Source organism: Leuresthes tenuis, unplaced genomic scaffold (genome assembly GCF_036924035.1).
Source record: "Leuresthes tenuis unplaced genomic scaffold, fLeuTen1.0.hap1 SCAF_6, whole genome shotgun sequence".
Taxonomy (NCBI): domain Eukaryota; kingdom Metazoa; phylum Chordata; class Actinopteri; order Atheriniformes; family Atherinopsidae; genus Leuresthes; species Leuresthes tenuis.
The window spans coordinates 9,060,958-9,088,368 of record NW_027325360.1 but is presented as its reverse complement, the minus strand read 5'-3'; the positions used below and the strand labels follow the sequence as shown (position 1 = coordinate 9,088,368).

Genomic DNA, 27,411 nt, shown 5'->3' with positions numbered 1-27,411 from the left:
AGTAATCACTGGCCCAAGGGTCACAACAATAAAACCTGACTCTCCAATACAGCATGTCCTCAAGTCAAGGTCCTGGGGCATGTGAATCAGTAAAGATGGCCGGAAGGATGAGAGACAGATTAATGTGCTGTTGGGAGGAGAGAGAGCCCAGAGTAAAGTGAAGGAGAGAAAGGGGGAGAGAGGGAAAGAAAGGGTGTTAATCTGGAAACTGTTGAGTCACAGATATGTATTTGTTTTACCTACGTGTATCAGTAGAAGAGACCTGTTCCAGAGTTTTTTCAGGTTTATTAAACAGATCTCCCCCAGCACAGTATAAGGCATAAGATGTTGGGGTAACTCCAGCGATGAAGGCCCAGAGTTCAGCTCCATGGTGTTACTCAGTCAGACCACCAGGGGGTGGGCCTGAGTTAAGCTGGTTTCTGCCACTTTCTGAAATATAGAACATATGAGTTTCTTGCCTTTGGTGTAAAACACAAGACACAATAATAATAATAATAATATCAATATTACAGTAATGATAAATAATTGTATAATTTAACTGTATTATCTGTTTTCCTTGAAACAGACACAATGTCAGACCAGTGCAAAAAAGATTGATGCAAATAAGGCACAATTAAATAAGAAAAATGTTTTAATGTCTTTAACACATTTACAACTGTGTAGAAAGTTAACAAAAACTGCATGTGGATGATGATACTACTGGCTGCAGTTGAAGTCAGACAGAAAACAAACACAGGAGAAATGTAACACATTCAATGTCAATAACTCCAGAGTGAGTATATTACTCATGACAGCAGAATAAAATGTGTAATATGACAACTGAAGCGCTCTGCAGGAGCCAGAAGACAGAACATCCAACATGCAGTCCTCACGCTGTCATCAGCAGCATGCACTGAGCTGCAGCTAAAGTTCCCTCATCCAATTAGAAAATAAACTGTCAATGAAAATGTTGCTGCTGGAAACACAGCCTCTCTGTGAAGAAAAACTTTACCCTTTAAAATCTTTGATGTGACATCCTAAACCCATCTTTAGTGAACTTAGTATTAATCCGACATGCTCTGTCTCAGAGAAAAGCAGAGAGGTCATGAAGTCACTCACTGAAATGCTTCCTTGATCATCAAGAGGTTTTGAATGCAAGTCTGCATGTTTGATTCTGTGTATATGTCACATCTGAGTTGCTCCGTTTTCTCTAAAAGTCACAGAGAGGTCCAATAGCTCTGAGCCTGTAGTGCTAATGGGAAGAAGGGAAGAAGGGAAAGCAGGAGCAGGCGATGTGACGGTGGTTGAAAGGTTCCCCAGGCCCTTGTCATGTGAAATTTGACAAATGTAAATGGTAATGGCTGTTTAATCAGGTAAGCCGCCCTCCTCCACCCCCTCACATAACAAAAAGCACATAGAAAAAAAATTACATCTGTTCTTAATTTAGGTCAATGACGTACTAACTGCTTGTTTTTTCTTTAGTAACAGAAAAGGCTACAGCGTATTGTTAATCTACATACAAATTCAGATTTTTCAATGTTTCCATCTTTTTTTCTGAACTATTAAAAACGCATATAACATGAACTGCGATAGGGTTGCAAGTCAGGCTTGGCATGTGGGTTATCCTGGACAATACTCTCATTGTAACCACAACTGGGGTTTCTCTGTGTTAGACAGGTCATTAGAAAAGCAAGTCGATCAGAAAAACTGCTCGAGTGTGGGAGGAAAAGAGTCAGTCCTGCCATCACTGAGGTAATTGTTGTTGTGGAAAAGAAACCACTCTCCCAAGAGAAGACAAATAAAGCGAGACTGGAAATAAAACACATTTATCATTTATGAGTTGATTTGAGACTAGACCTTATGGGGGAGTGTTCTGACACAGTCAATATACAGAAGAAGAGTAACCAAAATGATAAACACAGAGCTGCTTATGAAGTCTGTGATCAGGTCCGAAGGTTACCAAGGTTACAGGCAGCAGAAGAATGAACTTGAGAAGATATGACAGGAGCCAAGAAGCCAACTGAAACCAGCAAGATACAGACAAACTGACTGAATACCATGTATGTATATATGTGTTTATAGCCATTTCTACACCCTACCCATGTCAGGATTCTTTGTAGGGGCTGGATCCAAACGCAGGACTAATGAAGGAGGAGGCGAAGACAGACAGTGATGATGACAGGTTTCTTTATTGAAACTAAACAGAAAAGCAGAACATGAAGTCTAAGTACTGAATCTTGTCATTTTCTTTAGGAAATTGTCAAACAGTTCGCCTCTCCTTCCTCCTGATGAGCCAGTATCAGCCTATGAATGTTCTGATGGACAAATAGAGAGACAGAGAGAGAGCAATTTTTAATACAGGTCAAAAACGTGAGAGAAGATGTGCAGTGTGGGGAGAGAGAGCAATAATGCACACGATGCTGGATGAGTATGAGTATGAGCAGCAGACAGCTCTGCAATTTTAGATTTTCATCAGATGGTTTAAATAAGAGAACAAATAAAAACAGAGATGATAATGTATACAAACTTACAACAAGCTGGTAGTGTGTTAAGGTTTCCATCAACATGAGGATGTGAGGGTGCTTCGAAAGAATGGAGAACGGGACACAGTCCTCAGGCTCATATCCCAGCTCCGTGTATACGTGTACCAGGTGCTAGAGGCCAGCAAAAATAAAGCATATCACTGTGACAACTTTTCAAAATGAACAGCAAAATGTTATCCCGTTGAATCGTTTATTAATACATTTTGCTAAGCGAGTTTTAACTTTCATCAGGTAATACCTCTGTGTGCTCCTCCTCACTCAGGCAGCCTGGAGGAAGGGGGCTACTGTTTTTCATCATAGTGACTTTGTGGCAGGTGACGTTCAGGAGAGTGGGAATTGACACTTCCTGCTCCCACAAAAAACTGCTTGAAAACAGAGTGTCTTCTTCTTTGTAGTCTCTGTTAACTTCTACAAAGGTGACATCTCTTGCTTCTCCTATACTGGGCATAGACTACAACACACAGAGATAACATGGTCTTATTCAGCTCTAAGGAGGATTATCAACCACGACAAATGTGACGCAACCTGCTAGAAAAATGTTGACATGATAGAACATGATACAACTGGTCTATGTTGTTATTCTGAACCATCTGATGGAACACCAAACGTATGGACAATGGATGGATGCTCACAAAAAATAATACTGCATTTGGCAATAGAAAATAAGGAGGATCTTATTGAACTTCTCTGACACACTCACCTTGACAAGATGGCATTGCGAGTGCTGCTTGAGGTGCTGTCCCGACGCTACAAGAAGTGCTCTGATGAAACCCTGTCTGGGGTTAGGATCAGCTGCAAAGTACAGTAGCATGGACACATAATCCAGTCGAGGAGGAGAGAAGGTGTGGTCTGCAAATAACTGGAAAAAGAACTAAGCATAGACAAAAACATAACCGTTAATTAAATTCAACTTTCACAGTGCTGTTGATTGGAATTGTAAACACATCACTCTGAGGTTTAGATCACAACTGAAGTAGCTGTGTCAGTTCGGGTATTGGAGTAATTTATTTTCACAAGATATTACCAAAAACTGAAAGAATTATTTATGATAATATGATAATAATCCGGGTCGGGAATGAGATCCTTCCCCAAGTGGAGGAGTTCAAGTATCTCGGGGTCTTGTTCACGAGTGAGGGACGAATGGAGCGGGAGATTGACGGGCGGATCGGTGCAGCGTCTGCAGTGTTGCGGGCTCTGCACCGACCCGTCGTTGTGAAGAGGGAGCTGAGCCAGAAGGCGAAGCTCTCTACTTACTGGTCAATCTACGTTCCCATCCTCACCTATGGTCACGAGTTGTGGGTAGTGACCGAAAGAACAAGATCGCGAATACAAGCGGCCGAAATGGGTTTCCTCCGCAGGGTGTCTGGGCTCTCCCTTAGAGATAGGGTGAGAAGCTCAGTCATCCGGGAGGGGCTCGGAGTAGAACCGCTGCTCCTCCGCATTGAGAGGAGTCAGATGAGGTGGCTCGGGCATCTGGTTAGGATGCCCCCTGGGCGCCTCCCTGGGGAGGTGTTCCGGGCACGTCCCACTGGGAGGAGACCCCGGGGAAGACCCAGGACACGCTGGAGAGACTATGTCTCTCGGCTGGCCTGGGAACGCCTCGGGGTCCCCCTGGAAGAGCTGGAGGAAGTGGCCGGGGACAGAGACGTCTGGGTTTCTCTGCTCAAGCTGCTGCCCCCGCGACCCGACCCCCGGAGAAGCGGCAGATGATGGATGGATGGATTTTGAAATTGGGCGATGTGCTATTCATCTATCAGATGTATGCACTGTGTTCATTATACTTTGCCAGTTTGTCATTTTATTCGTAACCTTTATGTTATATATGTTGCTGGTGGAAACAAATTGCGGGGCATTTACCTTGTGAAGGTTGGCCAGACGGTCATAAGGTAAAGGCTCAGAGGGGTCCTCTGGAACGGTCTTCACCATTTCACTGGAAAACCACAACTGTATCTGTTGACAAAGGAGGTAAGGACAGTGACTTAGTCCAATTTTACATTTGGAGAGCTACACTTTTCATTTGATATTTTATTATACATTTAACTACATATTATATAGAGTTTGTAACATGCAGAAAGACTTAATTTGATCTCAAATGCAGTTTAAATGTTTACCTTGCAAATCAGAATCTCAGTTAGGGACTAACCTGTAGGTACTGCTCCTCGTTAACATAGCCTGTGTTAACAGCATCTGCTACCTTGAAACTTTGCAGCACATCCAGCAACTGTGTTAGTGAGGGAAAAGGCCAGGGGAGAGCAGCACTGAGCAGAAACCGCCGCCAGTCTATCAGCTCATAGTCGTCCGTTAGCAAAGACACAATCTCCTTCAACTGGAAACAGGAGATGCAGAACTGAAAGAACATCTGGAACATCTCTGTGAGGCCCATGGACACGGTCATATGTGTTTTGTCATAGAAGTTTCTGATTTGAGTCTGAAATGCTTCATGTTGTATACCTTTGTTTCATTCATGCCCACCCAGGGTACCGGTAGGGTGTTTCTGCCCATGGAAATAGAGACCATATCTGTGAGCAAACTGCAGAACTCAAGACTGGACATAAGGCCTAAAAGTCAGAAACAAAAGGAAAAAGAATGGTGGATGGATTAATGATTGAATGACCCAGTTACAACACAAGTTGTCTCTTTTTTATCCACCTGATGGAGCGATGCTGTATAGCTGATGGTGGAGAGATTCCAGCTGAGTGATCGTTGGAGTAGACTGTAAAGGTTTCTCCAAAGGGGGTGGACGAGGAGGAGGAGCCGGGCTTGCCACAAACAGACAGTCTCCATTCAGATAAAAGTCTGAGTCTTCCTGGAGTAACGTAATGGACAATGTTGTACAAATGTTACATTGTGAAATTTAACAATTACTATTTGAATACTAAGGTGGATATTCAAATATGAAGGAAATCTACTACAAACCAACACCAGCTCATACTGCAGCTTGCTGCCAGCCTCTATGTGGTGGCGAACCACTTCTGTCAACTGGTCAATACTAGAGAGGAAGAGAGAGATGCGTCAAATGTTTTCCATCCACAATGTATGGCCAAAATATCATTTCAACTTCTAGGTTTAAGCATTTTAGAAACAATCCATCATAAATACCTAGTTTTTCTACATTAGTAAGCATTTTAAAATTACAGAGTGACTTCAGCAACACTTCAGAGCACTAAATCAGAGCATAAACATAATACAAGTCCATCAGTTTATTCTGGAGATATGGCATCATCCCAGAAGAAGATGATAAAATGTTTTTTTTCAAAATTACACCCTAATCAAAAGCCCCCTCTCTGATATGCAGAGCCCTGCTATGCTTCACATATCGTACCATTTCATATCTGCCAGATAGCATGCTTGTAACAACTTCTCCATGTTGCTGAAGATCTCTTGTGCCCTCCTTTGCAGGGAGCGCACCATCATCTGATTGTGACCTTTCACCAGCTCAATGCGCACCTTTGCCACATTCCCTATAGAACACACACACAAAAGGTGAAACACAAAGATAGTAACACATATCACATACACACAGAACAGCCTGCACTGTATGTGCACAAATGCAACTACCTACCTGCACATGTGAAAACTGACATACCTGCAGCTATACATCTTACATTAATCAAAGCCACAAAGCATTTTAATAACATAACAATGTGTTAAAAGGACAGCTGAAAGTGATATGTGAATATTTGTATGTGTGTGTGTGTGTGTGTGTGTGTGTGTGTGTGTGTGTGTGCGGGTGCTGGCATACCCTCATGACTCAGTGCAGCTGCATACTCTTTATTAATTTTCTCTACTCTCTCCTGATCAGGAGTCTCTGAATCATCAGATGGTGTTGGGGGAGAACAAAATGGTGAGAGATGATAAGGATACAGAAGGTCAACTGAAAAATAAAGTGAACATTAGAACACAATTCCTCAGATTTCTTATCGGTTGACAATCGTTTGCCTTTCTCTTTTTTTGATGGCTGCTTTTTGTATTGGGCTGTGTTGGAATTCTCCGTCTTCTTCTCCTCCTTCTCCTGTAGTCCTTCTTTCTGCTCTTTTATTGGCCTCTGCTGGGCCTCTGCTGACACCTAAACAAATGCATAGCATATAAAAGTCAAAATAAAACAAACATATAGTATATAATATTCATATCAACTCCATAGATTTCTACAGAAAGCAAGTATTACCAATTGGCTGATAGATTTAACTGCCTCCTCACAGACAGAGATGACTTTCTCATCTATAAGCTAAAGCAAACAAGGAAAAGGGTTACCATCTACTGAGTATCTCAGTAAATATCTTAATTTGTTTGAGGCAGGCATTCTGACCTTCTCAGATTCCGACTCATCCTGATCAGCCTTCTTGGAGGCTGCTTCTGAGGAGTCAGGCCAGCTGTGGAGGGGAGTGATGTAGAAAGAGAGATAACTATTTTGTGTTTACATGTAGTTCTGTTGCAAAGTATTTGGGATAACATCAAACAGAGAGCAGAGAACATTGTGGGCAATTCCTTACGTTTTTTTCCCCTTAAACTCTCGAATATTCATCGGACTTCGCTCACTTGTACCCTCAGTGTTTCTACTAATAAAACAAAATAAATATTTTCAAGTGAACATCCATAATACCATGGACACCACATCAGTTGGTTCGGTTAATAATGAGTGAGCATGTGTCTTGCCTCTCATCCTGATCTTTAATTGCAGGCTTTTCCAACAGGTGAATATAGGAGCTTTCGGGGAGTGTTGTAAGTGGCACCTGCATGTACATGCTCCAATAATAGACCCTCAGGGTACGGAGTGTTTGCTGGAAAAGGCTCAGCTCCACCTAGACGACACAATCAACCCAATTTTATGGTTTTGTCAAAGACTAAGTCACGGTCAGGGAACCAGGAAAGCATTGTGCTAAAAAAAAAAAAGAGGGCCAATAGAAATTCGTCAATCAACTGTAATTCACCTGCATTAGTATAGAATGGTGGTTGATGAGCATAGTAGCGTGGTCCTCCAACCAGCCATTACACATGATAGCAGCCCTCTCCTTCTCATCTTCCTCTTTACGTTTGTCACTTATGTCCCACAAAGGTTCACGTAATTCCTGTGTAAATATCAGAACCGCCCACAAACATTCGAAAATGTCCTTTTTAAGAATGCTTTTGTGTGATCACTTTAATAATGTTAGCTGTGCAACACAGTGTACGGCAAAGTCTTACATCCAGTCTCAGATGCAGCTCTGCTTTGGTATCCTCATCTTCTCTCATGTCATCAGGTATGTTATTGAAGTCCTTCTGCCATTTAGAAACTAACTCCTGCTTCAAATCTGGGCGTTGCAAAAAATGCTTATATCTCTCTCTGTGGAACCAGAAAATGGGTTGATGCACTTTTGCATTAATAAATATCATATATTCCTATTGCATCTTAAAATGAGAACAGGCAACCTGTTGCTGATACTGCATTCTCAGACAGATAATAAATACTCAGTAGTTCCAATTTCATGTTAATCTGTAACAATTAAAACAAATTCCAGAATAATAAATGTAAGAATAATCAACAGGCTTCCATTAACAGGTCATAAGTGTGTTGCTGTATTTAGTTGTGAAAGCGGAAACCAAATTATGTGTGTTCTACCTGATGTTGAAGAGCTGATGATCAATAACAGTGCGTTGTGAGCGCAGCTGCTGCATAACTTTTTTGACATCATTCACATAAGAATCACACGCAGTGTCCCAGTTTGAGAACAGGTATTCTGCTATCTCCTAAAGATAGACAAAGAGGGAAAGTCATGAGCAAATGGGGTCGCAGGGAAGAAGAGAAGAAATACAAAACATAAAGAGGACAGTGCGAAGCGGCACATTTCACATCTCATGATGCCAGGTAATGCAGGCGGGAGAGTACATGCCCACCAGCTAAATGAAAGCCATGTAGAAGGCCACCTTCTGGTAACCCAAGTGAGTGGATTCAAATTTCGTTTTACGTGATAGAAACAACAAATCTTACATTCCCAACCCTAAAAACAAAATCTCACCAACAAAACATAAAAGTTTTATCCTACCAGAGGAAGGGGTAGGTCCAGATAGACCTGATTGGACGAACCCTCGTCAGAAGAGGGTGACTCAGAAAAGTTCTTAGGGTCTCCTTTAGAGTCCTCATTAGACAATGAGGAAGGTGGCACATCCCCAGAGAACCCTATCGATAAGGCAGAAAAGTATATGATCTTTAGAATAACAAGTTGCTTGACAGGAAATGAGGGCAGAGGGAGGGGAAGGACATGCAACAAAGTTCCCAGAATCAGAGACAGCTGCGTCAAGGAGCTTCAGCCTCTGTATGGGACATAAAGTAACCACTCACTTTGGACTTCTTCCTTCTGAAGGCTGGAGAGAGACTCTGTGGGGTCACCTTCTTGTTCACTGAGAGCTGGAGGCTGGTCTTCAGGAGGATTTGGGGTTGGAGAAGTGTCCGGAGCTTTTATACTCTCTGGAACTATATCTTCTACAGGTGAACTGGTAAGAGCTGATGAAGGAATATGTTGTAATATTGTGAATTGGATAGTGTTATACAGTACATGTACAGTAGAAACAAATGGAAAAGATAATTATAATCAAATCATTGTAATTGTTTCACAGTTATATGGACAAATTGCTTCTGAGAGGGACAATGCAAGGATCTTACCTTTCTGTTTTTTCTGCAGAACTTGTTGCAAGATAGACTCCACCTTGCCGTAAAGCTCACCCTCATCTACGTCTGCATCGAGGCGGACCAAAATGTTTTGCTTTTCACCAAACCATTTCTCCAGCGCTGGCCAGGTTTCCTGAAAAGCTGAGATCCTTGGCGTAGAAATGTTGATTAAAAAAAAGGATACAGGTTATGATCATGCAGCAGAGGCAATGTGCTGCTCTAAGTTTGCCACCTGATTCCTCTTTATTACCTGTGTGGAATCTGTGCTTGATACAAGATCTTGTCTCTGGGGTGGAAGGTTTTGGCAGCAGTATCTGTATCTGAACAAGATTTGTGAGGAAGATAACCCCCATTGGGGTACACAGAGTAAACAGTGCACATATATGCACAACATTAAGCTGCAATCAGCGTAACATACCCAAATAGCTGTATGCACGTCTGACCACACACTCATCAGGGATATCCAGCAGGAGAACTAAGTCCAGCACAGGTGCAGGGCTTGGTGGAGGTCCAGGTGAATCAGGATCGTCAGCAAAGTTTGATCTATTGTTTACAACTTCATTGCCTTCATCTACAGACCCACCCAGGGCTTTCTCTAACAGGTGGGCTAGGCTGATGTCATATGGAAAGCCATCCAGGATCCAGCCTGACTCAGCTGGAAGCTGACTAGTAAGGGCACAACAACTATTCAAGTGTCTTGACTATTTGTGAGGTTGTTATTTATCCACATTATATATAGAAATAATATATTAAACACATGGACTGCAATGTCAGTTATAGTCTCACCTGATTGCTTCCACCATAATGTCCACTAACAGCTCATTTGGGATGGCATTACCTTTCCTCATCTCTTTTTCTGCAGCCGCTCCATGTGTTGCACGAGACAGCTGGATAAGGGACACGTGGAAGAAGGTGAAAACTGACGTCTTTAGTTTCAGATACGGGAAAAACATAGAATTCCTATTTCGAATTTCAAATCGTTAAATTTTCCCAGTCTATTATGTTGCCTGCTAAAAAAAGGTAGATTACTTTAGAATGGCTCGTGCTGAATACATTTTACAAAACGAGTATATAAATACAAAACAGAAGAAGTGGCTCAGACATACAGTATGAGAAACGGAAAGTAAAAAAATACACTTACTTTTGCATTAAAGTTTCTACTTTCAACATGGATATTATCATCTGAAAAAAAAAGGAAATTTAAGCTGCACATATCAAATCAATATGGACCTTTGAAATACACTTGTTATTACAAGCAAATAACACTTCAATTTAAATACAAAACAGCACAGAACAGAGTCGGACTGTGAGGCTTCAAAAACCCACCAGATTTCATTGATGTTGGGTGATGACCATTGTCCGTCTCTCCCTGCTGCTCTGTAGCCTGTTGATTCTGTACAAAAAGGGTTATTGAAAGCTGTGAAGCATGTGAGATAATTGAAGTCTTTTTTGGTACAAAGGAGATGCATGTTAATGAAATTTAGACCAAAAGAGGAGACTTGTATGGTTTTATGGTTCTGATAAATACTTCTGAAGCAAAATCATGAGCTTTGATCAAATGAAAAATGACACTTTTGAAGTGACAGCACAGTACCTCACTTGAGTCACTTTCATTCTTGTAAGCCTGTAGTGCTTCCGTAATCAATGTGTCAGCTGATAAGACACGGATGCCAAGTGCTGGAGCAAAAAAAGGAATACACATAATCAGCTTCTAGTTATAATATAAGATTTTAGTTAGGTAACCATCATGTGGTGCAAAACGGTGTTTCTGTGTGTACTCAGACTGTTTACCTTCAGTAATCTTGGCCAGGCAGGTGGTCTTGCCTGTGCAAAGCTTTCCTAAGATGCAGGCCTTAATGGCAAAATGAGAAATTAAAGGGGAAGACGGTTCAAGGACTGGAGGGTGAACCATTTTCTTCAGTTGTTGGATAACGTGTGCAAGAATGTTATTGGCAGTTAGGGGTAAATTAGTCTCCTCTGCTTCCTCTGGCCACGCCCACTCACCAACAGTCCTCTGAAACATAACAAAAATAGAGAAAATGTTTAGCTGTCAGACACCTCTGGGTTTTTTATTTAAACACCAAACTTTGTCAGTGTAAAAAAAACCCAGCTAGATTGGCTAGATATTCAGCTTTTTTTCTAAAATGTTAATTAGTTGATAAAGATGTACTACGTACATATTCTATTGATCACATATAATTATTTTATCATTTTCATATATACTTGATGTGAATTCACTGTAGTCAAGTTTCACTCACAGTGTATTCATCATATTCCAGATTGTTGAGTATCTCCTGCTTCTTAAGCTCTGCGGGGTCCAGTGAAGAAGAAAATTCAAGCTCTGGCTGGTGGCTTTTTGTGGGCTCATAGAGAGCCAGACCTCTAAACAGCAATTCCTTCCACTCTCTCATTAGGCTCCCTGGAACCAAGCTGATCATGACAACACAAAAGATTACAGGAGGCCAAATTGGACCCAAAATCATCTGAAACTTGTTCAATCGTTTTGATTAACTTAATCAATAACGTACCAAGTAGCTTATAATGTACTGTTTGTGTACTGTTTGATGCCATCTGCATGCATTAATTTATTTATAACATAAAATTATTTCAATGAGCAGAAATGCTTTGGTTGGCCTTGATTAAAGGAGCTGATACAGACCTGCAGTAATAGACAGAATATACTATAAAATACAGAACATAAAATCAATATTGCGTGGGGGTGCATAATGACTTTGCAGATATATTGTATTAGATGATGAGCGAAAGAAGATCATACATCTTTGCATCTCCTAACATTGGGCAGGTGAGTTTTACAATAATGTTTCCAATATCTGTAATTTCCCAGTTTGTCAGTTTGGATGACCTTTTCAATGATTTTTTGTTTGGAAAGGAAGGGTTAATAAAATCTATTTAGGCAGTGTGAGTTTTAAAGTAAAATTAAATTCAGCCATACACTGACTTTAAACTTTGCTAGATAATAGATACATTGAGCATATACAGACATCGGGAGGATTTGAACTTTCGGCACCTCGATGCTATGCTTCACATCCTGAAGTCACAAAATAAGAACTGTTTACTAAACTTACGATTCACTCCAAACTCTAACAAAAAAGGCATTTTTAATAACACATTTCACATTCCTCCATACTTGTTAACAGTATGAACAAGAGATCAGTTCTGATTCAAGCCCACTTTTACATTTTTGATTTTCTTCATAAGAGACATAAAACAGAAGAAGTGGATCAGACATGCTATGTACCTCCCAGTGAGCTGACGATGTTCCCCAACCTTGGTTACCAAGTCCACTATTTGTCCCACTATGTCCTTGCAGCTCTCGGAGTGCTTCTTGTGTCTGCTATGAGCTCGTTCTGCAGCAGTCCTGTTACAGAATTCAAGCTCCTTTCGGATCTCTTCTGCATGGGCCAACTTAGCCTCCTGAGCCAAAACCTACACCGAGCCCAGTTAGTGAGATGGAAGGAGTGGAGAAAGCATAGGATAAATGTTCCTGCCATTTACTGCAGTTGTAAGAGATTATTTTTTTATATTTTCTTAATACCTTTACAGATAATGAAGTGTGTGTGTGTGTGTGTGTGTGTGTGTGCTTGTTTTTATGACAGTATGGGGCGAAAATTCTGACTGCACACTTACTCATAGGGACTTCCTGTGAATACTGAGGACAGATTTCTTTGTCCCCAATGGGTACAAAATTATTTTTGAGGGTCCAGATTTGGTTTTAAGGTCAGACTTTGAATTAGATAATGGTTAGGATAGTCACAGTCTTACTTTACCCCTTACTCCTTACTTTCAAAGTCCTCATTCTCTTTTCATAACAGCATATTCTCTGTTGAGACTACAAACTACCAAAACTTTCCTTACTATCCCTATGACATCACTCATATTGTAGCTGAGAAAGCCTTAAACAAAGTTGCAACAGCCAGGATTCTTCTTTATTTAGCTTCTTTATTGATCTCACCGCCTCGCTGTGCAGAGCTTCCTGGAAGTCCTTTTCTCTTCGCTGCTGGCACTGCTGCTCCTTGAACAGCTGATTCTCCAGGATCACCTGTTTCTGCTGACGTATTTGCATTAGCTGAGCTACCAAACGCTGCTCCTGCTTGGTCGGACGCGTCAGGCACTTCACCAATTGCTTCTCTCGTTGTACCTCCTGAAGCAGAGGAAGCACAAAAGCTAACTGATGAAGTTCAAATGACAGTATGAGCTCAAACAAGACATGACATATAAGCTTTATTTTAAACATATTTTAAACTAAAAGATCTTGAAATAATAAAAGCTTCTTATGAAGGAGAAACAGACAACATTGTAATGTAACAGTTTTCACTCTCCCTTTGTAGGTATTTGTCCCTGTCAGGATGAGTTTGACCTGTTCAGCTTCACGAGCCTTGAACTGCTCCACCAGGAATCGGTCTAGTCTTCTTTGTTGCTGCTCACTGGTACTGGCATTATCCTTCAGCCTCTTTCGGACCTCCTGTAAATACTTGGTATTGGACTGTAACATCAGCTTAGTCCCACCTTCAGAGGCTTTACAGTCCTGTTTGCTGCCACCAGAGGTGAAATCTAAAGGGAGAGGCTGACCACTAGAACTGAAAAGGTTGACATATGAAACTGTTGAACACAGGTGAATATATAATGTAATACAAACATTCAAAAAACAGAGTACCACATAAATACTATACTAATTTGGTGAATGTTTCCTTTTAACTCACCTTGAAGACAAAGCAGGAGCAGAAGTAGTCAGTTTCTTCCTGATTGCCTCAAACTGGGCAATTTCATTCTGAACTATCTGCATGAATGAAATGGACAGAACAAAGAAAACAGTAACAACAAAAAGATCCAGTGTTAGCAGGGGAGAGTGGGGCAAATTTTAACTGATGTGGTCCTAAAGATAATAGAAAATAAAACAAGTGTAAGTTTGTAAGTTGATCCAGATGAGTGGGAAAGTTAACGTTTCGGGGTAAACTTTCCATACTTATGAATCTAAATTAAGCTCATGAGAAATTTTGAAAATAACTTGCTTCTTTCAAAAACTGATTTGATCATCTATTTTTGCTTTAAAATTAGTTTTTCTTGACGATGACTTCACATAAAACATAACTAAAAGATTACACCAAAGTTGCAATCTTCCCTAAAACAGAAAGACTGTTGGATAAAACGAACAAACAAGAAACTGATCAGCATTTAGGTCAAACAACAAGTCTAAAACTAAATCCAAAAGAGCTGCCCAAATTATATTTAGTATAACATAGCCCATGCGATGCAAAATGTCTCCTTTTGTCACTTTTGGAAAAAAATTACGGATGCTTCCTAAACTAATGGTTACACTACAATAAAAGTGCATGGTTGTCATGACACAAAGGATTGGCCAACCTACCCACTGGCTCATCTTACCCCACTCTCTCCTCAGCCAAAAACTGAGTTACAGCTAAAGACGAATGAATAATCACAACATTATCTTTATTTTGGTCATACCTGTTCCTGGTGTTTGTTGTACTGCTGCTGCTGCTTTTCTCTCTTTATCTTCAAAGGTGAAGTGCAGGAAGCCACCTTTGGAACCTGGACATTAGTGCCCAGCTCACAAGTCGTATCAACGCACCCCTCATGACCAGGACATACCTGTAACATAGCACGTTAAAGTAAAAAACAAACATTGCTTTTACATGATTGTAAAAGTGATGTTCAACTCCAAAATACCCCACAGAGTCGTAACTTTGTCTTCTACGAAACACAGACAGAATCGTGCTGACGAAGTTGTAAAGCTTTGTATGCATTTACGGTAAGTGAATATGGAGGAAAACTATTACTTTGTTACTCTTAGTGCTCTGAAGTACTTTCTCTTTATTTTCTACTCTTTTCTCATCCTGGACTTTGAGTTGTCTCTTCTGCTCGATGGCTGTGGTCCCCACAGACAAGTCGGTCAATTGCTGGCATTTATCCCTGTTGTACTGAGAAACCTTTTGAAGCTTCATATCTGCATCGCGTTTCACCACCTGAGGAAGTCGCTACATAAAATGAAAATATGCTTGAAAATTCTTTCTTTCTTTTTGATTAACAATCATTGCATTAACCTAGTAAGCTCAACTTGTGATGATAAAAAGGAGGAAAGATTAGAAGATACTGATAAAAAAAGGCATCTCTAATCACAAGCATGTACTATAAACACCACAAAGAAATCAATACAGCCCCTTACATACGAGTACAACTCATGCTCCTTTCTGTGCAGGTTTGCCGTGGCTGTGGGCTGCATAATTTCCATCATTGTCTTGGTGAGTCCTTCGTTCTTCTTCTTTTCAAGTGCGATATAGAGTTGGTGAAGGAGCTGTGTGGCAACGCCCGGCTTCTCCTGCATCAGGTCTTGCGCTGTGTTTATGTTGAAGGGGATCCCCAGTAGCTTTAGAGTAGGCTCAAGGCGTGTAAAGTTATTCACTTTGGAGATGGAGGTGCTATGACAGAAAGTGTGATTAACTCTGGTTATGATCACTTCAAAAGTAGTTTGGATAATTAGGCACGAGTCTGAGTAAAACAGAAAAAAAGGAACAATACTACTTCAAATGCTGTGCAAAAGCATCTACTTTAAAATGTAAATTCTTTATATATTGGCTGGACAAGTTGAAACAGGTGCAGCAGTTTATTGAAACATGCAAACATATGGATATACATAATGTAAGAAAACAACAGAGTTTGTAGAGATCTATTGGGGTCCTATGAGCAGCTCGAACCCAGTTGGACAAGACTTTTAGTAATTTTTCATGAATAGTTCTCCGGGCTTCTTCAAAATTTCAAAGCTTTTACATGGATGTGTTCTGCTTTTTGTTCCATTCATCCCTGACTGTTGAGATCAGGGCTCTGGGGAGGATTTGTCACTTCCTAAGACCTGTTGCCACTGATTTTCAGTCCACTTCTCGAGTCATTTCGCATACCTCAGCCTTTTCTCCCAGTTCCCCTTCCATAAGAACGTCTTCCTGACAGTCACCCTTCCATGGAGACCTTTCCTGAATAGGCTTCAGTGAACAGTAGATGACTTAGGGCCAGATGTATCTCTTAGGTCCACTTCTTTTGCTCTCCATTAGACTAGTTTTTTTTTAAGGACGAACTGCACATTATGCTGCTATATGCCAAGATTTTAGTAAATGGCTCTTTGTGAATAATTTTGTTGGTACAAAAACATTATTTTATGTAAGACTGTGTTATACTTGTCAAATGTATAAATATATCTACAGCAATGTTAACAAGTGCCTTCAGATACAACAGATTATTTGCTAAATTTTTATTTGTAGGCACAGCACTGGTTAATCCTCTGAGATTGTTGTTTCTTGTATGCTTAAATGATTCATATGTCAGTGTTAAGAAACTAAATAAAGGAGGGAAAATAGGAAAAGCGAAAACGAGCAGCCAGCGCCTAAAGAAAAACTATGAAAAAACTTAAGAGGGCCTGAAGAACAATTGCTAAAGACCACATTAAAATATAACAAAAAAGTAAGTTCTTTATGAAGAAATGAGGGGTGGATCAAGACCTTTGCACAGTACTGCAACTTGACAGAGAGACAGCAACTTACCTTTTCCTCAGAAACAGACTAAATCCATCTTGCATCTGATATTTATGCAGAATCTCCCCAATCAGGTAACCATTAGAGAAATCCTTGGCAAAGGTTCTGGGCTCTATGAATATAAACATGCAACCTTGTAAGCAATAAGCAGCCTTGTTTGAAGAGTTACTTTCTGAATGATGTTAAAGGTGGGACTCGTCAAAACTTTTTACTAAATCAAGACAAAGTAGCAACGTTGTACTGTTATCCCTCTTTTTCCTCAGTTTTCAACAACTTTAGTGAGGTCGCTACGTGATAAAAGTTAGCGCTAGTAAAATTCAGCTTGGTCGAAATGACATGACCTCTGCCACACTTACCAACAGGTTTGGACAACCGGAGCTCCTGGTTCAACCATCTGGACAAAAACTCCGACATCGTCTTTGGCTGAGAAATTTCACCTTGATTTAGCTTAATGTCAGCAAGTAAAATGTTCTTTTAACTCACTACTGATCGCTAAAAGCAGCTTCGTGGTAAATTTCGTCCATACTCGGTTTCCGTTACCATGGCAACAGAGGAAGTCGAAACGGGGCAGTTTTACCTCAAAGGGAAAACAGAGCTGAAATTCAATTAAAATAAAAATCTAATTCAATAAAATTAGATTAGAAATTTACTATCAGGTCCAGTAGTAGCCCATTCAGTAATTAGCAATCAGCTACAGAGGGAGCCAACACTCACAGATTGTTTAGTAACCAGACAAATCATTTTATTGCCTGCTGAAATGTATGTATTCATTCAGAGGCAATTCGTGGGCTATTCAGTTCATTAGGTAATAAAATAATCTGCAAAATATGGTAAACTCTACAGCACCTTCAGAAAAAATTTTTTTTTCCTTAGGCATACACTTAAGTAATTTTTATCATGCAGTGCATTAGTCGTTGTTAGTGTTTTAAAGCTATAGTGTAATGAAATCAAAGAGTTTTTAAAGTTTACAAGCCACTGTTTAGTAGTAATAGTTTATACAGCATGCATCGACTTCACAAAAAATCTGTGGCCAGAGGTGGAGATGTGGTAGACACATATACCTTGTGTATTGTTCAACAGAGATGACATAGATGACATAATGTGAAAGGACAATGACAAAGTACATGAATGGCGGGAACTACATACACTGTCTCCAGCAAAGCAACACAGCTGTGATAAGATAGCAACGCAAAGAAGGCTCAAGTCACGCATTTTGTGACTATTTGTCTCAGCATTTGTTTCACTGGTCACCGCCACCTGTCTTTTGTTAGACATTTGGTCCCTCGGTTTCCTTTGTTCATAGCTGGATCTGAGTCATTATTTAGAGTTTTGTTTTCTTGTTAATTTTTGATAATTGGTTCTGTGCTTTTCCTTCCTTGGCAGCGCCTTTCCTGAATTTGACCCATAAAATCACTGTTTGTTCAACTCGTAAGTCCTGCGTTTGGGTTCTTTCCCTCCTTCTCTTCCAGCCATGAATCAGGATATTCATCTGAAAATACAACCAGCTGTCACAGTACTTTGATGATACTTTTAACAATATTGCATTGTTCTGTTGCATTTGAAAAGAGTGCTACAAAATATTGTGTTTTGCAGTTCAATTGTCATGACTGAATATGTGAAAGTAAAATAAGGAGAGCTGTTTAAGACTTCTGTTTTGTGGATTGTGTGAAGAGTTTTGACAGTAGCTCTGAGTGTAAACCCATGTACCGCTGTTTAATATATGTATTACTTTGTTGAGAAAAAAACACAGATTGGGTGAGATTTAGACGCTTCTAATGAACTATCTTGCTCAATAGCTCAGTTTGCTGTTCCTTATGAATTGTTTTGGGTCTGTAGAAAACTGTTTTTTTTTTTTTTTAGGACAGCAATGCTGATGATATTCCAAACTGAACAGCCACAATTATTATTACACATCACATCTGAAATATGCCCATACTTTAACCCCTTGAAATACGTTTGCCATAAAGCTGACATTTATGATCAGTTTGGATACATGTGTTGCTGACTACAGTAATGTAATTAGAACTTAGCTTTTGCCCTGGTCATGTGGGCCAACTGTGATTATCCTCTAAGATCACATTATATTGATCGTTCCCATGAGGTAATGGGGTGAAAAGGGCACTTGTCAGCGAACAATCACTGCAAGTCTGTAAAAAGCTACGGCAAATAAACTATTTGTTTGTTCTTTTATGTGCTGGCAAGCCAGGATTAATTCCAAATGTATGAAATCTGCATGCAATATGCACAGCGTGCAATAAGTGCTGCTTCTCCCCTCTGGCAGCTCCCTCTCATTATTCCCAGCATGATGTACTGCACTTCTGCTTAATTTTATTAAATTAATTGAACTCTAACAAGAAATTTGATGCAGGATTGCATCCAGACGACAAACTGGTTATCCTCAGACTGGCTGGCGACAGCAGCAGTGAGCGCTGCTGGTCCAGTGTCTTGTGGAGATGAGTAAGAAGTATTAGTGGCCACCATAAGCAGCTTTGTCTTTTCTTGCAGCGGGAACAGATGATGCAGCAGTTCACACAGAGGGAGGTAATTAGCCACAAAGGAACAGCAATCCACCAGGAGAATTTCAAAGAGCTATCTGCCCACTTTCACTGCAGTGAAAAATGACCTATCTGGTAGAAATGTGAGGGCCTGCTGGTCTTATTGCACCATCAAGTGGTGAAACAACAGTATGACAGAAGAATTGGAGTAGCTGATGTATGCTCCTTGTGTCACTGAGAATCAGGATGTATTCTACAGATATTTTGTTATACAGAAATAAAACAGATAATAAACTGCATGCCCAACAACACATGGCAGAGAATAAAGCTTGAGAGGCAAGATTATTAGTCAGAGACAGCAAGACGAATGTCCTCAGTTTCTCTGTAAACAGTTGTTAAATTACTAATTAATTATGATTAATAACCAGTGTTGTTGAAGGTCTTGTGCTGCTTCACTGAAAAACCTTACGTGTAAACAGAAAGTGCTCATAAATGAAAGAACTTTATTCTGTTATTGTGTCGTGCACATACAGTAACTTGACCCTGCTGGCTTCCAAGAACTTACAGCCACACACCCATAAAAGCAAGATCCAATTAGCTGTGTGAACGTTTCAAACACATCTTCTCAGATCTGACAATCAAACGCCTAGACGTTTATTGTCTGGAACAGTATCCGTCTAGTAAATTCTAAGTGACTAAAGACATTTCAAAATGAAGAGACTTTTGGTTTTTGATACCAGAATATTTCGCAGTTCACCAAAAACATATTTGGTAGTAAATAGTATTCACTCCCCACTGCTACAGACTGTTCTTTGATGTCTAGAGAGCTGAGATGTGTGAGGTAAACCTTTGTTTTATCTTCAAACAATGCATATGTGTTGCTCTTTTCACCATTACATTTTGAAATATAATAGCTTTTTAAAGCTTCACATAGTTTTATTTGCAACAATGCCCTTTTTTTCTTTTCTCCACAGTAACACACATCCATACCTGGAAGCTGTGCAGTGAAACTGCTGGCAGCAGATCCAGTAACTCCGCTGGGGGTTAATACTGAAGGGCACCTCAGTGGTGGTAATGAAGCAGAGGAAACTCTGCTCTATCGTTCTCCCCACTCGCATCTGTCCTGCTGGTCCAGAGAATGAGCCACAACTTTCCAGTCACAGATCTGCTTTTCTAAACTTTAGACTATTAACTGAGCCATGGGTACCTCTGCAGCCACCAGATGTTGCTGGACAAGAAAAGAAACAAATAAGGCATGAAATATCAGTGTTGGCCGAACTATAAAACAAAATGTTGCTGGAGTGCAGAAAAACAAGTTAACAAAGGTTGATAGAATATCATGATAGATACCCAAAAGTAGTGAATAAATGGATAAAATGTGCAGTTTCAGCAACCAATCAGAACAAGAAAAAAACATTCAGGGTCGTCAGATTTTTTTAGACTTGTGGAGCTTTATCCATCACAGTCGGCACTGATGATGGCATTCTCGAGCTTATCTTGGACTAAAAAATACTCTCTTTAGGCCAACGATGCTTCATTTGATCATGAATTATAGAAAAGAAAGAATAATAAAGGATAACTAAGGAAAATTAGGAATACAGAAAGGAAACAATGACAGCAGAGCATTACATAAGCTTTGGATTTAATACACAAAACCCAACATCACTTCCAAGTATTCCTTGCTGTCCCTCCTCCAAAAGTCCACATCGATCACAGATGACACTTACAAATCTGGATCCTCAAGGATGCTGAGCGGAGAGAGGATGAAACATTTCACCGACTGCAAAGCAGCGCTCACATGATGTGTCACATCATGGATTCTGGAGGGTGGAGGTATGTGGCGAGCTTGTAACAAACCGACACAATGCATCAGTGAACATGGCAGGAAGCAAATGCAAAGCAAGCAAGCCAAACACACTCAGACCCCCTATCAGTTAATGAATAAAATGGATCGAGCAGGCAGATTGAGCATGTTGGTCTCCAGAGGCCCTTTGAATGTGCCACAGCACGTATGAAACTGCACAGAGCCTGTGTGTGACTGGCCAGACAGGCTGTTTGAGAGAAAGCTGAGGCCTGTGCACAATACAATGTGTGAGACACCTCACAGAGGAGACATGAAAAGAGAATGAGCAGGTCTTTATGGGGAGCAGCAGGAAAATGTCTGTTACATAACAACAACCATATGAAGCCTGTACTGTTTGTGTTAACTGATGAAGAGAGATAGATCCCGACGGACTTACAGGACAAAACCTTGACATTTCAGTTGTTGTTTGGATGAGTTTTACCTACCTATGAAAAAGTGAATAATCAAATCTTTCATATTCCTACATACATCCAAAACTTTGCATGATGCACTAATGGACAGGGCCAATATACTAATTTGTGTATTGTCTTTTCAATATTACATCAAAATGAGGTTAAAAAAACAGGTTCCAATGTTCCTTGAAACAACAATCAGACTCAAACTGGATCATTTAAACAGCTTTACATGCTGAAATAATTACTTCTCTCCACACTGGGCATCTGAAGATCACACACGAATGAGCTGGCATTGATGAAGAACAAACAGTTCTTGGATCTGTGCTAAATTACGTTAAGAAATTTATTACGGGTATTTTATCACTAATTCCCTTCTTAAGCTGGTGTCCGTCAGCAATTCAGCAAAGAAACTTAAACTGAGGAAACAAGAGATCATTTTCCAATAAAAGAACCAAGGCTGAATCGTCTTAACTGATTAACGCATACTGCTGAAGCCTCACATAAGATTAGGATAAGGATCTGGTCTCCCATTACTTACAATTGAATTCATAAATGGATTGTTGAGTAGGCTTACTGGGCACAGGCCTTAGGGTCCATAAAGTCAGAAGCCTCCAAGAGCTCCAAATTCGTAGAAAGGCAAAAAAAGAAGACTATAAAGATTGACTAAATAACCACAAAAAGAGACCAAACAACCCCACAGAGATGCAACCAAAAAGAAAAAATAAAGAGCCCCAGAAAGACAAAATACAACCACAGAGACACAAAATAAAGAATAAGAAAGGTTCAAAGTAACCAGAAACAGACATGACTACAGAAAGAGTTAAAATGTCCAAATAGCACAAAATGAACACAAAGATAGATGACAAAGATCTGTAAAATAAAATCAACAACTACAGGTAAAACAACCATGGGTTAAACACACGCAAAGCTTGATCCATTGTTCATATGGTTATCAAGTATCATTCACAATTGAAGGTGTTTGACCAAGAATTCAAGAGTAAGTTTGAGTATTCATGTTGGCACAGATACACTTGAAACAAATTTATTCAAAAGAAGCAACAACAACAACAAAGAAAACAGCAGCTTCTGTCAGAGTGAAGAGCGAACGTCAGGGCAGATTAAAGGTGGATGGATAACCAGCCGGGGGCCCTGTGCCAAAGGTGGTGGCTGCTCAGGTGTCACCGGCCGGCCGTGTCAAGAGAGCAGAGAACAGGAGATCAGCATCTGTGGAGGTATCGAATCACCTGTTGCAAAGACACATTCAGCTGCGTACCTGGACAAGATGACAGGTAAGGTCTTTGTGCTCTTTGGGTTTACTGGAAAAGTAGTGAGCAAAGGAATTAGAGATAGTAGTTTGAATACCACATAAAGGATAGTGTGACATGACTTTTCTTCTACTATTGTAGGTAGGTAGATATGGGAAGAGTTAGTGAAATATACATAAAACATCTAAAACTAAGATACAATTTCCTTTTCTTTTTTTTTACCTTCGCTCTGACACATTTTAAAAGAAAATACTTAATTTCTCCTTGCACTCTTTGAATTTCATTGATTTCTTGTCATTTAATGTCACATTGTCACATTTGTCACATTTAATCCGCCAATGAGATATGATTGTGTGGTTAAGAGTTGCTACATTTAGCTCCATTTGGAAACGGACAGCTGCCTGGCTTCTGCCTCCTCTTCCAGGAGCAGTCCATTCGGGCAGATGACGCGTTTGGGTTTCAGGTGCAGTCCCTCCCTCACAAGCTGCACAACAAACAATGGAGCCTTGTTAGCGAACTGGGGAAAAGCTAAGATCAGTGACATTTCAATACCGACTTTCGTTGGGTGGATTACTCCCCCCCCCCTCTCTTTGGAACACATTAGGTACTAAAATAGGAAAAGAGCTCCCTGCCCAGTCAGCTTTCGTTTCTCAGTCTATTCACAGAGCAGCAGGATCACGGCGGCCCCACAGCTCAAGTGAGAGGAGGAGATCTCAATCCATTTTCACCTGCAAACCCTCATCTCATAACTTCTTATCATTCTGTCTGACAGAGTTATGTTCCACACCATACTCACTCTGATTAAAAATATATTTTCTGTATCTCACACCTGACTTTCCTTTACACTTACATTACAACTTCTATTATATTAGGTATTGCACTTTACAGCACCGCTCAGCAAAGTAATAATACGGAAATATTCACCTACTTCCAGTCTTTAGAATCCTTACCCACATTTTTCACTTTTGTCTGATGTTACATCAAGTTTCATCTCTCTCTCTCTCTCTCTCTCTTTCTCACTAACCTAAAAGATGGGAAGCTGGGTAAAATATAGATTTAAAAAAGATCCCCATGAAATTTCACATTTCTATGTTTATGGACTGGGCCTTTGGAAAAGGGAAGGTAGACTCTCTTGCTTCAGTTTTGATGGTAAATACATTAATGTAAGCAAATAGCTCTCCACACTTCCGCTAAGAAGAGTAGATGACAGAGACAAAACTCAGTAAACCTCAGGAACAGGGGAGACAAAACTGCTGTGGTTAACAAGTAACAAGTAACATTCTACCATTTTTGTTTTTATAAAGGATTTCAGCCACTTAAGAGTTCATGATTTGTTCTTTTATTTTCTTATTTTCTTTTTCAAAATGAGGTAAATGTTTTCATCGGGTGACAGGTATAGCTCACAGGCAGATTACTTAAGCAAACAGACTTTTTTACTACAGAGCCATGCCATGTTAATAAAATGTTCCTTGACAACGGCACCATCTGGACGGCAGCATGCAGCTCAAAGATCTTTCATTGGATCATTGGAGGCGCCTTCCCAGATGTGCAGGTTACCCATGTCATGTGCACAAGATTTTCACCAAGAGGAAATCAGTGTTCATGTTTTCAAACCTGACAATTTTCCATTTTGCATCAGTTCTGTTTCTGTATCATCTTTATATGTTTATACTTTGCATAGTTTTTTTTTAATAAAGTTAGGGAGTCAAGGGGCCGCTGGTTTTAACTTAAATGTGTATTTAGTAAAGAACTGTGTTGACTGATGATGCTTTTCAAAGGGGTTCTTGAGCCTGGGCAATAATTTTGAATACAAAGTTGAGTCTGTTTCTAATGCAACACCTGAAGCCACCTGAAGACCACAGCCATTCATCCCTGGTGTTCAGCACTGTGCCGAGTGTGAAGAGATTATTTCTGGAATCTCTTATTGAGTCTTTTATTCAGATTGCAGCGGCTGTGAGAGATGCGTTAGCTGTAAATTCTCGAGCTATTTCCTAATGCAGTCTTTAACAGTGGTGAACTCTTCAACTTTGTTTTTGAAAAGTCTCTGCCTCTTAGATCTTACAAATTTTTTTTCCAAACTATTTTTTTAAAGGTGTCTATACAATCATATTCACGATTTGAGTTGAAATGATTTGTCCCCACTTGTTTTTGGTGTTTCTAATGATTCAGGAGTGAAATCAGTGAGTGAGTACTTCGGCACTTGTGGTAGTCCAGGATTTTGCGTTCTGTAGAGCTTTTCACCTGGGTGAGTAAATGGAAATATAAATGATTGTTTGAGAGTAAAATCCTAAAATGAAAAAAATCTTGTATATTGACAACTTACTGAAATATATGACTCTAGGTGTATAAGAGAATGGAGTCATATCAAAAGGAGTCATTGAGAAGGATCAGGAGAGACAGCAAGACTCTTCTTCGGGATCTTTTTTACAGGGGTGTTCATGAGGGAGACAGAGACACTCCTGTAAGTGCCCAAGTGCCTATTTCTGATCCACGTTAGACCTATTATTACACTAAATATCAGTATATTAATTACAGTTTATAATATGATTCTGCAGGTTAATGCTCCAGCCTTTTCTTGATTTTGTTTTTGTTATCACAGATTCCAGCTCAGCCAAGAGATTCTAAAATGATCCACTCCATTGCAAGTCTCATTAGAGCAAAGAGCAAACTGCTAGTTCTCGAAAATCCTGATACAGTGGAAATTTACAAGGTAAGCGTCAGTGTTGAATATCCATCCATCCATTTTCTATATCCGCTTAATCCATCGGTCGGGTCGTGGGGGGGCTGGAGCCTATCCCAGCGGTCATCGCCAGGTCCCCAGTCAGTGTTGAACAATTTTGTATTATCGTTTTAACAGTGAGAAATCCAACCATTTTTGCACTTAGTACTTAAGATACCAGAACCAAAACAAGCTCCCACTGTTTTTTGTTTAATGCATGCTATTTTCCTGTCATGTTTTATGTTCACATTCATTCATAGTCACACATCAGCTTGTCTCGCACAAAGACAGATTGCACATCCTTTAGACTTTTACAGCTTAATAATATTAGAGCTGAAATGTGTTTTTATTGTGTCTGTCAAGCAGAACTGCAGCATCAAATTATTTTGGAAATGTAGCACGACACATGTTTTACAAATTTAAAATACATCTTATTTGTCTGCCCAAAAGTCAGTCACATCGAAAAATGTATCCTACAAATTAGATTTACTTTTGTTTGCTGTTGGTCAGGCCCATCGTACCTAAATTTTAATACCAAACACAGCCGTACACAACTGTGTGTCTCTGAGGAAACCAGTTGAAGAAAAGTATAATTTTCTGTAGCAGACTTTCATCAGTTAAAAATCATATTCATAGAGAATTCCTTTAAGATAAGGATAGAGTGTACTGAATAAAATAAATTAAACTAAAATTAAGTTTTAGTTGAATTTTCTGTTTCTTCTTCAAAATGCTGCATGTTTTGAATCCAGCTGGACGAGCCAGCAGGTAATTCTAGTAGACCTGGAAAAGGAGACGTTTATCTTCCAGCCATCACAAGAAAAGGTTCCAGTCTGAACACAATCAAAGGGACTCTGAGTCAGTCCTGCCCTTATTTATACGACAAACGAAGAGGATCCTTCTCATCAGTTGCCTCTCAGAGAACAGCGGGTTGCTCTAAAAAACAGGTGACTGTTTAATCTCTTTAACTCCCAGTACACTTCAGTCACACAGTTATTAAAGTTACAATGCCTTCCCCTTTCTTCTTTCTTCATACCAGATGAATTTGAAAGCACAAAGAGAGGCTAAGAAATCCAATGTTACCGTGACGATGACTTACCTGGGACGAGGCCATCCAGGGTCAGGGTCTGGAACAAGTCAGGATGAACTGAAAGTGCTTCAGCAGGTCAACGGAGGGGAAAATATCTGTGTCTTCAAAGGTCTGGTTACTCCAGGAGGTAGGCGCCCTTACAAGACCTTAGATTGCTCACTTTCCACTCATGAAAAAAAATGAGAATGCTGGCAAAAGGAGGCATTATTTGAGACCAAAAAGAAGAAAAAGCTGACCATTTCACCAAATATCTCTGTAAACCAAAGATTTCCTCTGGTAGTTGCTAGATGTTTATACACACTGCACAAACATCACCCTTTGAGGGAATCAAACATGTTAGGAACTCTTTCAATAAAGAAGTTATGCATTTCTGCTTCAAACTGTGTGTATGATGCGTTTACAATAAGTGGGCGAAGCAATGAAGCATAATCCAGTCGATACAGCATCAAGCATCGTTCATGAGATTTGATGTGACTTATTACTCTTTATGACCTTTTCTTTTTACCCAGAAATGTACTGTTTCTCGACATAGATGTCCATCCATTCATCCATTTTCTATACCCGCTTCATCCAAATCAGGGTAATGGGGGAGTTGCACTTATCCCAGCTGTCACTGGGTGACTGGGTTACATCCTGGACAGGTCGCCAGTCCATCACAGGGCCACATAGAGACAAACGACCATCAGAAAACACCTCAGAATCCAATTGCCAAAATTATACTTCAATCTTGCCAATAAATATTGTTATTTGCCTACTTGTGATCTATCCTTATTAAACTTGTATGCTGATGTGTTTTAAGCCTGGTTTTAGGCTAAACAGTGGTAACAGTTTGGTCCTGTAACTGGCTGAACTTACTCTACGC

At 40.0% G+C, this 27,411-nt stretch overlaps 1 protein-coding gene across 1 annotated transcript; it reads right to left on the bottom strand.

The window, feature by feature from the left end:
* Positions 1 to 2,164: 2,164 nt before the first annotated feature.
* Positions 2,165 to 17,138, bottom strand: LOC140309008 (sperm flagellar protein 2-like). The gene is made up of 38 exons (XM_072386848.1): positions 17,081 to 17,138; positions 16,734 to 16,836; positions 15,368 to 15,620; positions 14,982 to 15,179; positions 14,650 to 14,793; positions 13,887 to 13,963; positions 13,544 to 13,763; positions 13,139 to 13,327; positions 12,425 to 12,612; positions 11,424 to 11,595; positions 10,957 to 11,179; positions 10,760 to 10,842; positions 10,492 to 10,558; positions 10,307 to 10,347; positions 9,952 to 10,052; positions 9,584 to 9,831; positions 9,416 to 9,485; positions 9,160 to 9,314; positions 8,809 to 8,976; positions 8,543 to 8,676; positions 8,119 to 8,246; positions 7,704 to 7,842; positions 7,451 to 7,588; positions 7,176 to 7,321; positions 6,829 to 6,892; positions 6,688 to 6,747; positions 6,462 to 6,588; positions 6,265 to 6,396; positions 5,845 to 5,983; positions 5,439 to 5,511; positions 5,172 to 5,328; positions 4,974 to 5,080; positions 4,666 to 4,848; positions 4,380 to 4,472; positions 3,223 to 3,393; positions 2,761 to 2,973; positions 2,511 to 2,633; positions 2,165 to 2,294 (listed from the first exon to the last, which is right to left on the bottom strand). Exons 1-38 carry the CDS (start codon positions 17,136 to 17,138, stop codon positions 2,229 to 2,231), a joined length of 5,151 nt encoding a protein of 1,716 aa, XP_072242949.1. The 3' UTR covers positions 2,165 to 2,228.
* Positions 17,139 to 27,411: the final 10,273 nt, after the last annotated feature.

What these genes read in the sequence shown, in the direction of transcription:
- LOC140309008 (XM_072386848.1), bottom strand. Translation starts at nt 17,138, where the DNA reads ATGTCGGAGTTTTTGTCCAGATGGTTGAACCAGGAGCTCCGGTTGTCC. An exon ending in GTAGAAACTTTAATGCAAAA is followed by an intron (nt 10,053 to 10,306) that starts GTAAGTGTATTT and finishes TCCCTTATCCAG; the next exon opens with CTGTCTCGTGCAACACATGG. An exon ending in GCCATCAAAAAAAGAGAAAG is followed by an intron (nt 6,397 to 6,461) that starts GCAAACGATTGT and finishes TTTATTTTTCAG; the next exon opens with TTGACCTTCTGTATCCTTAT.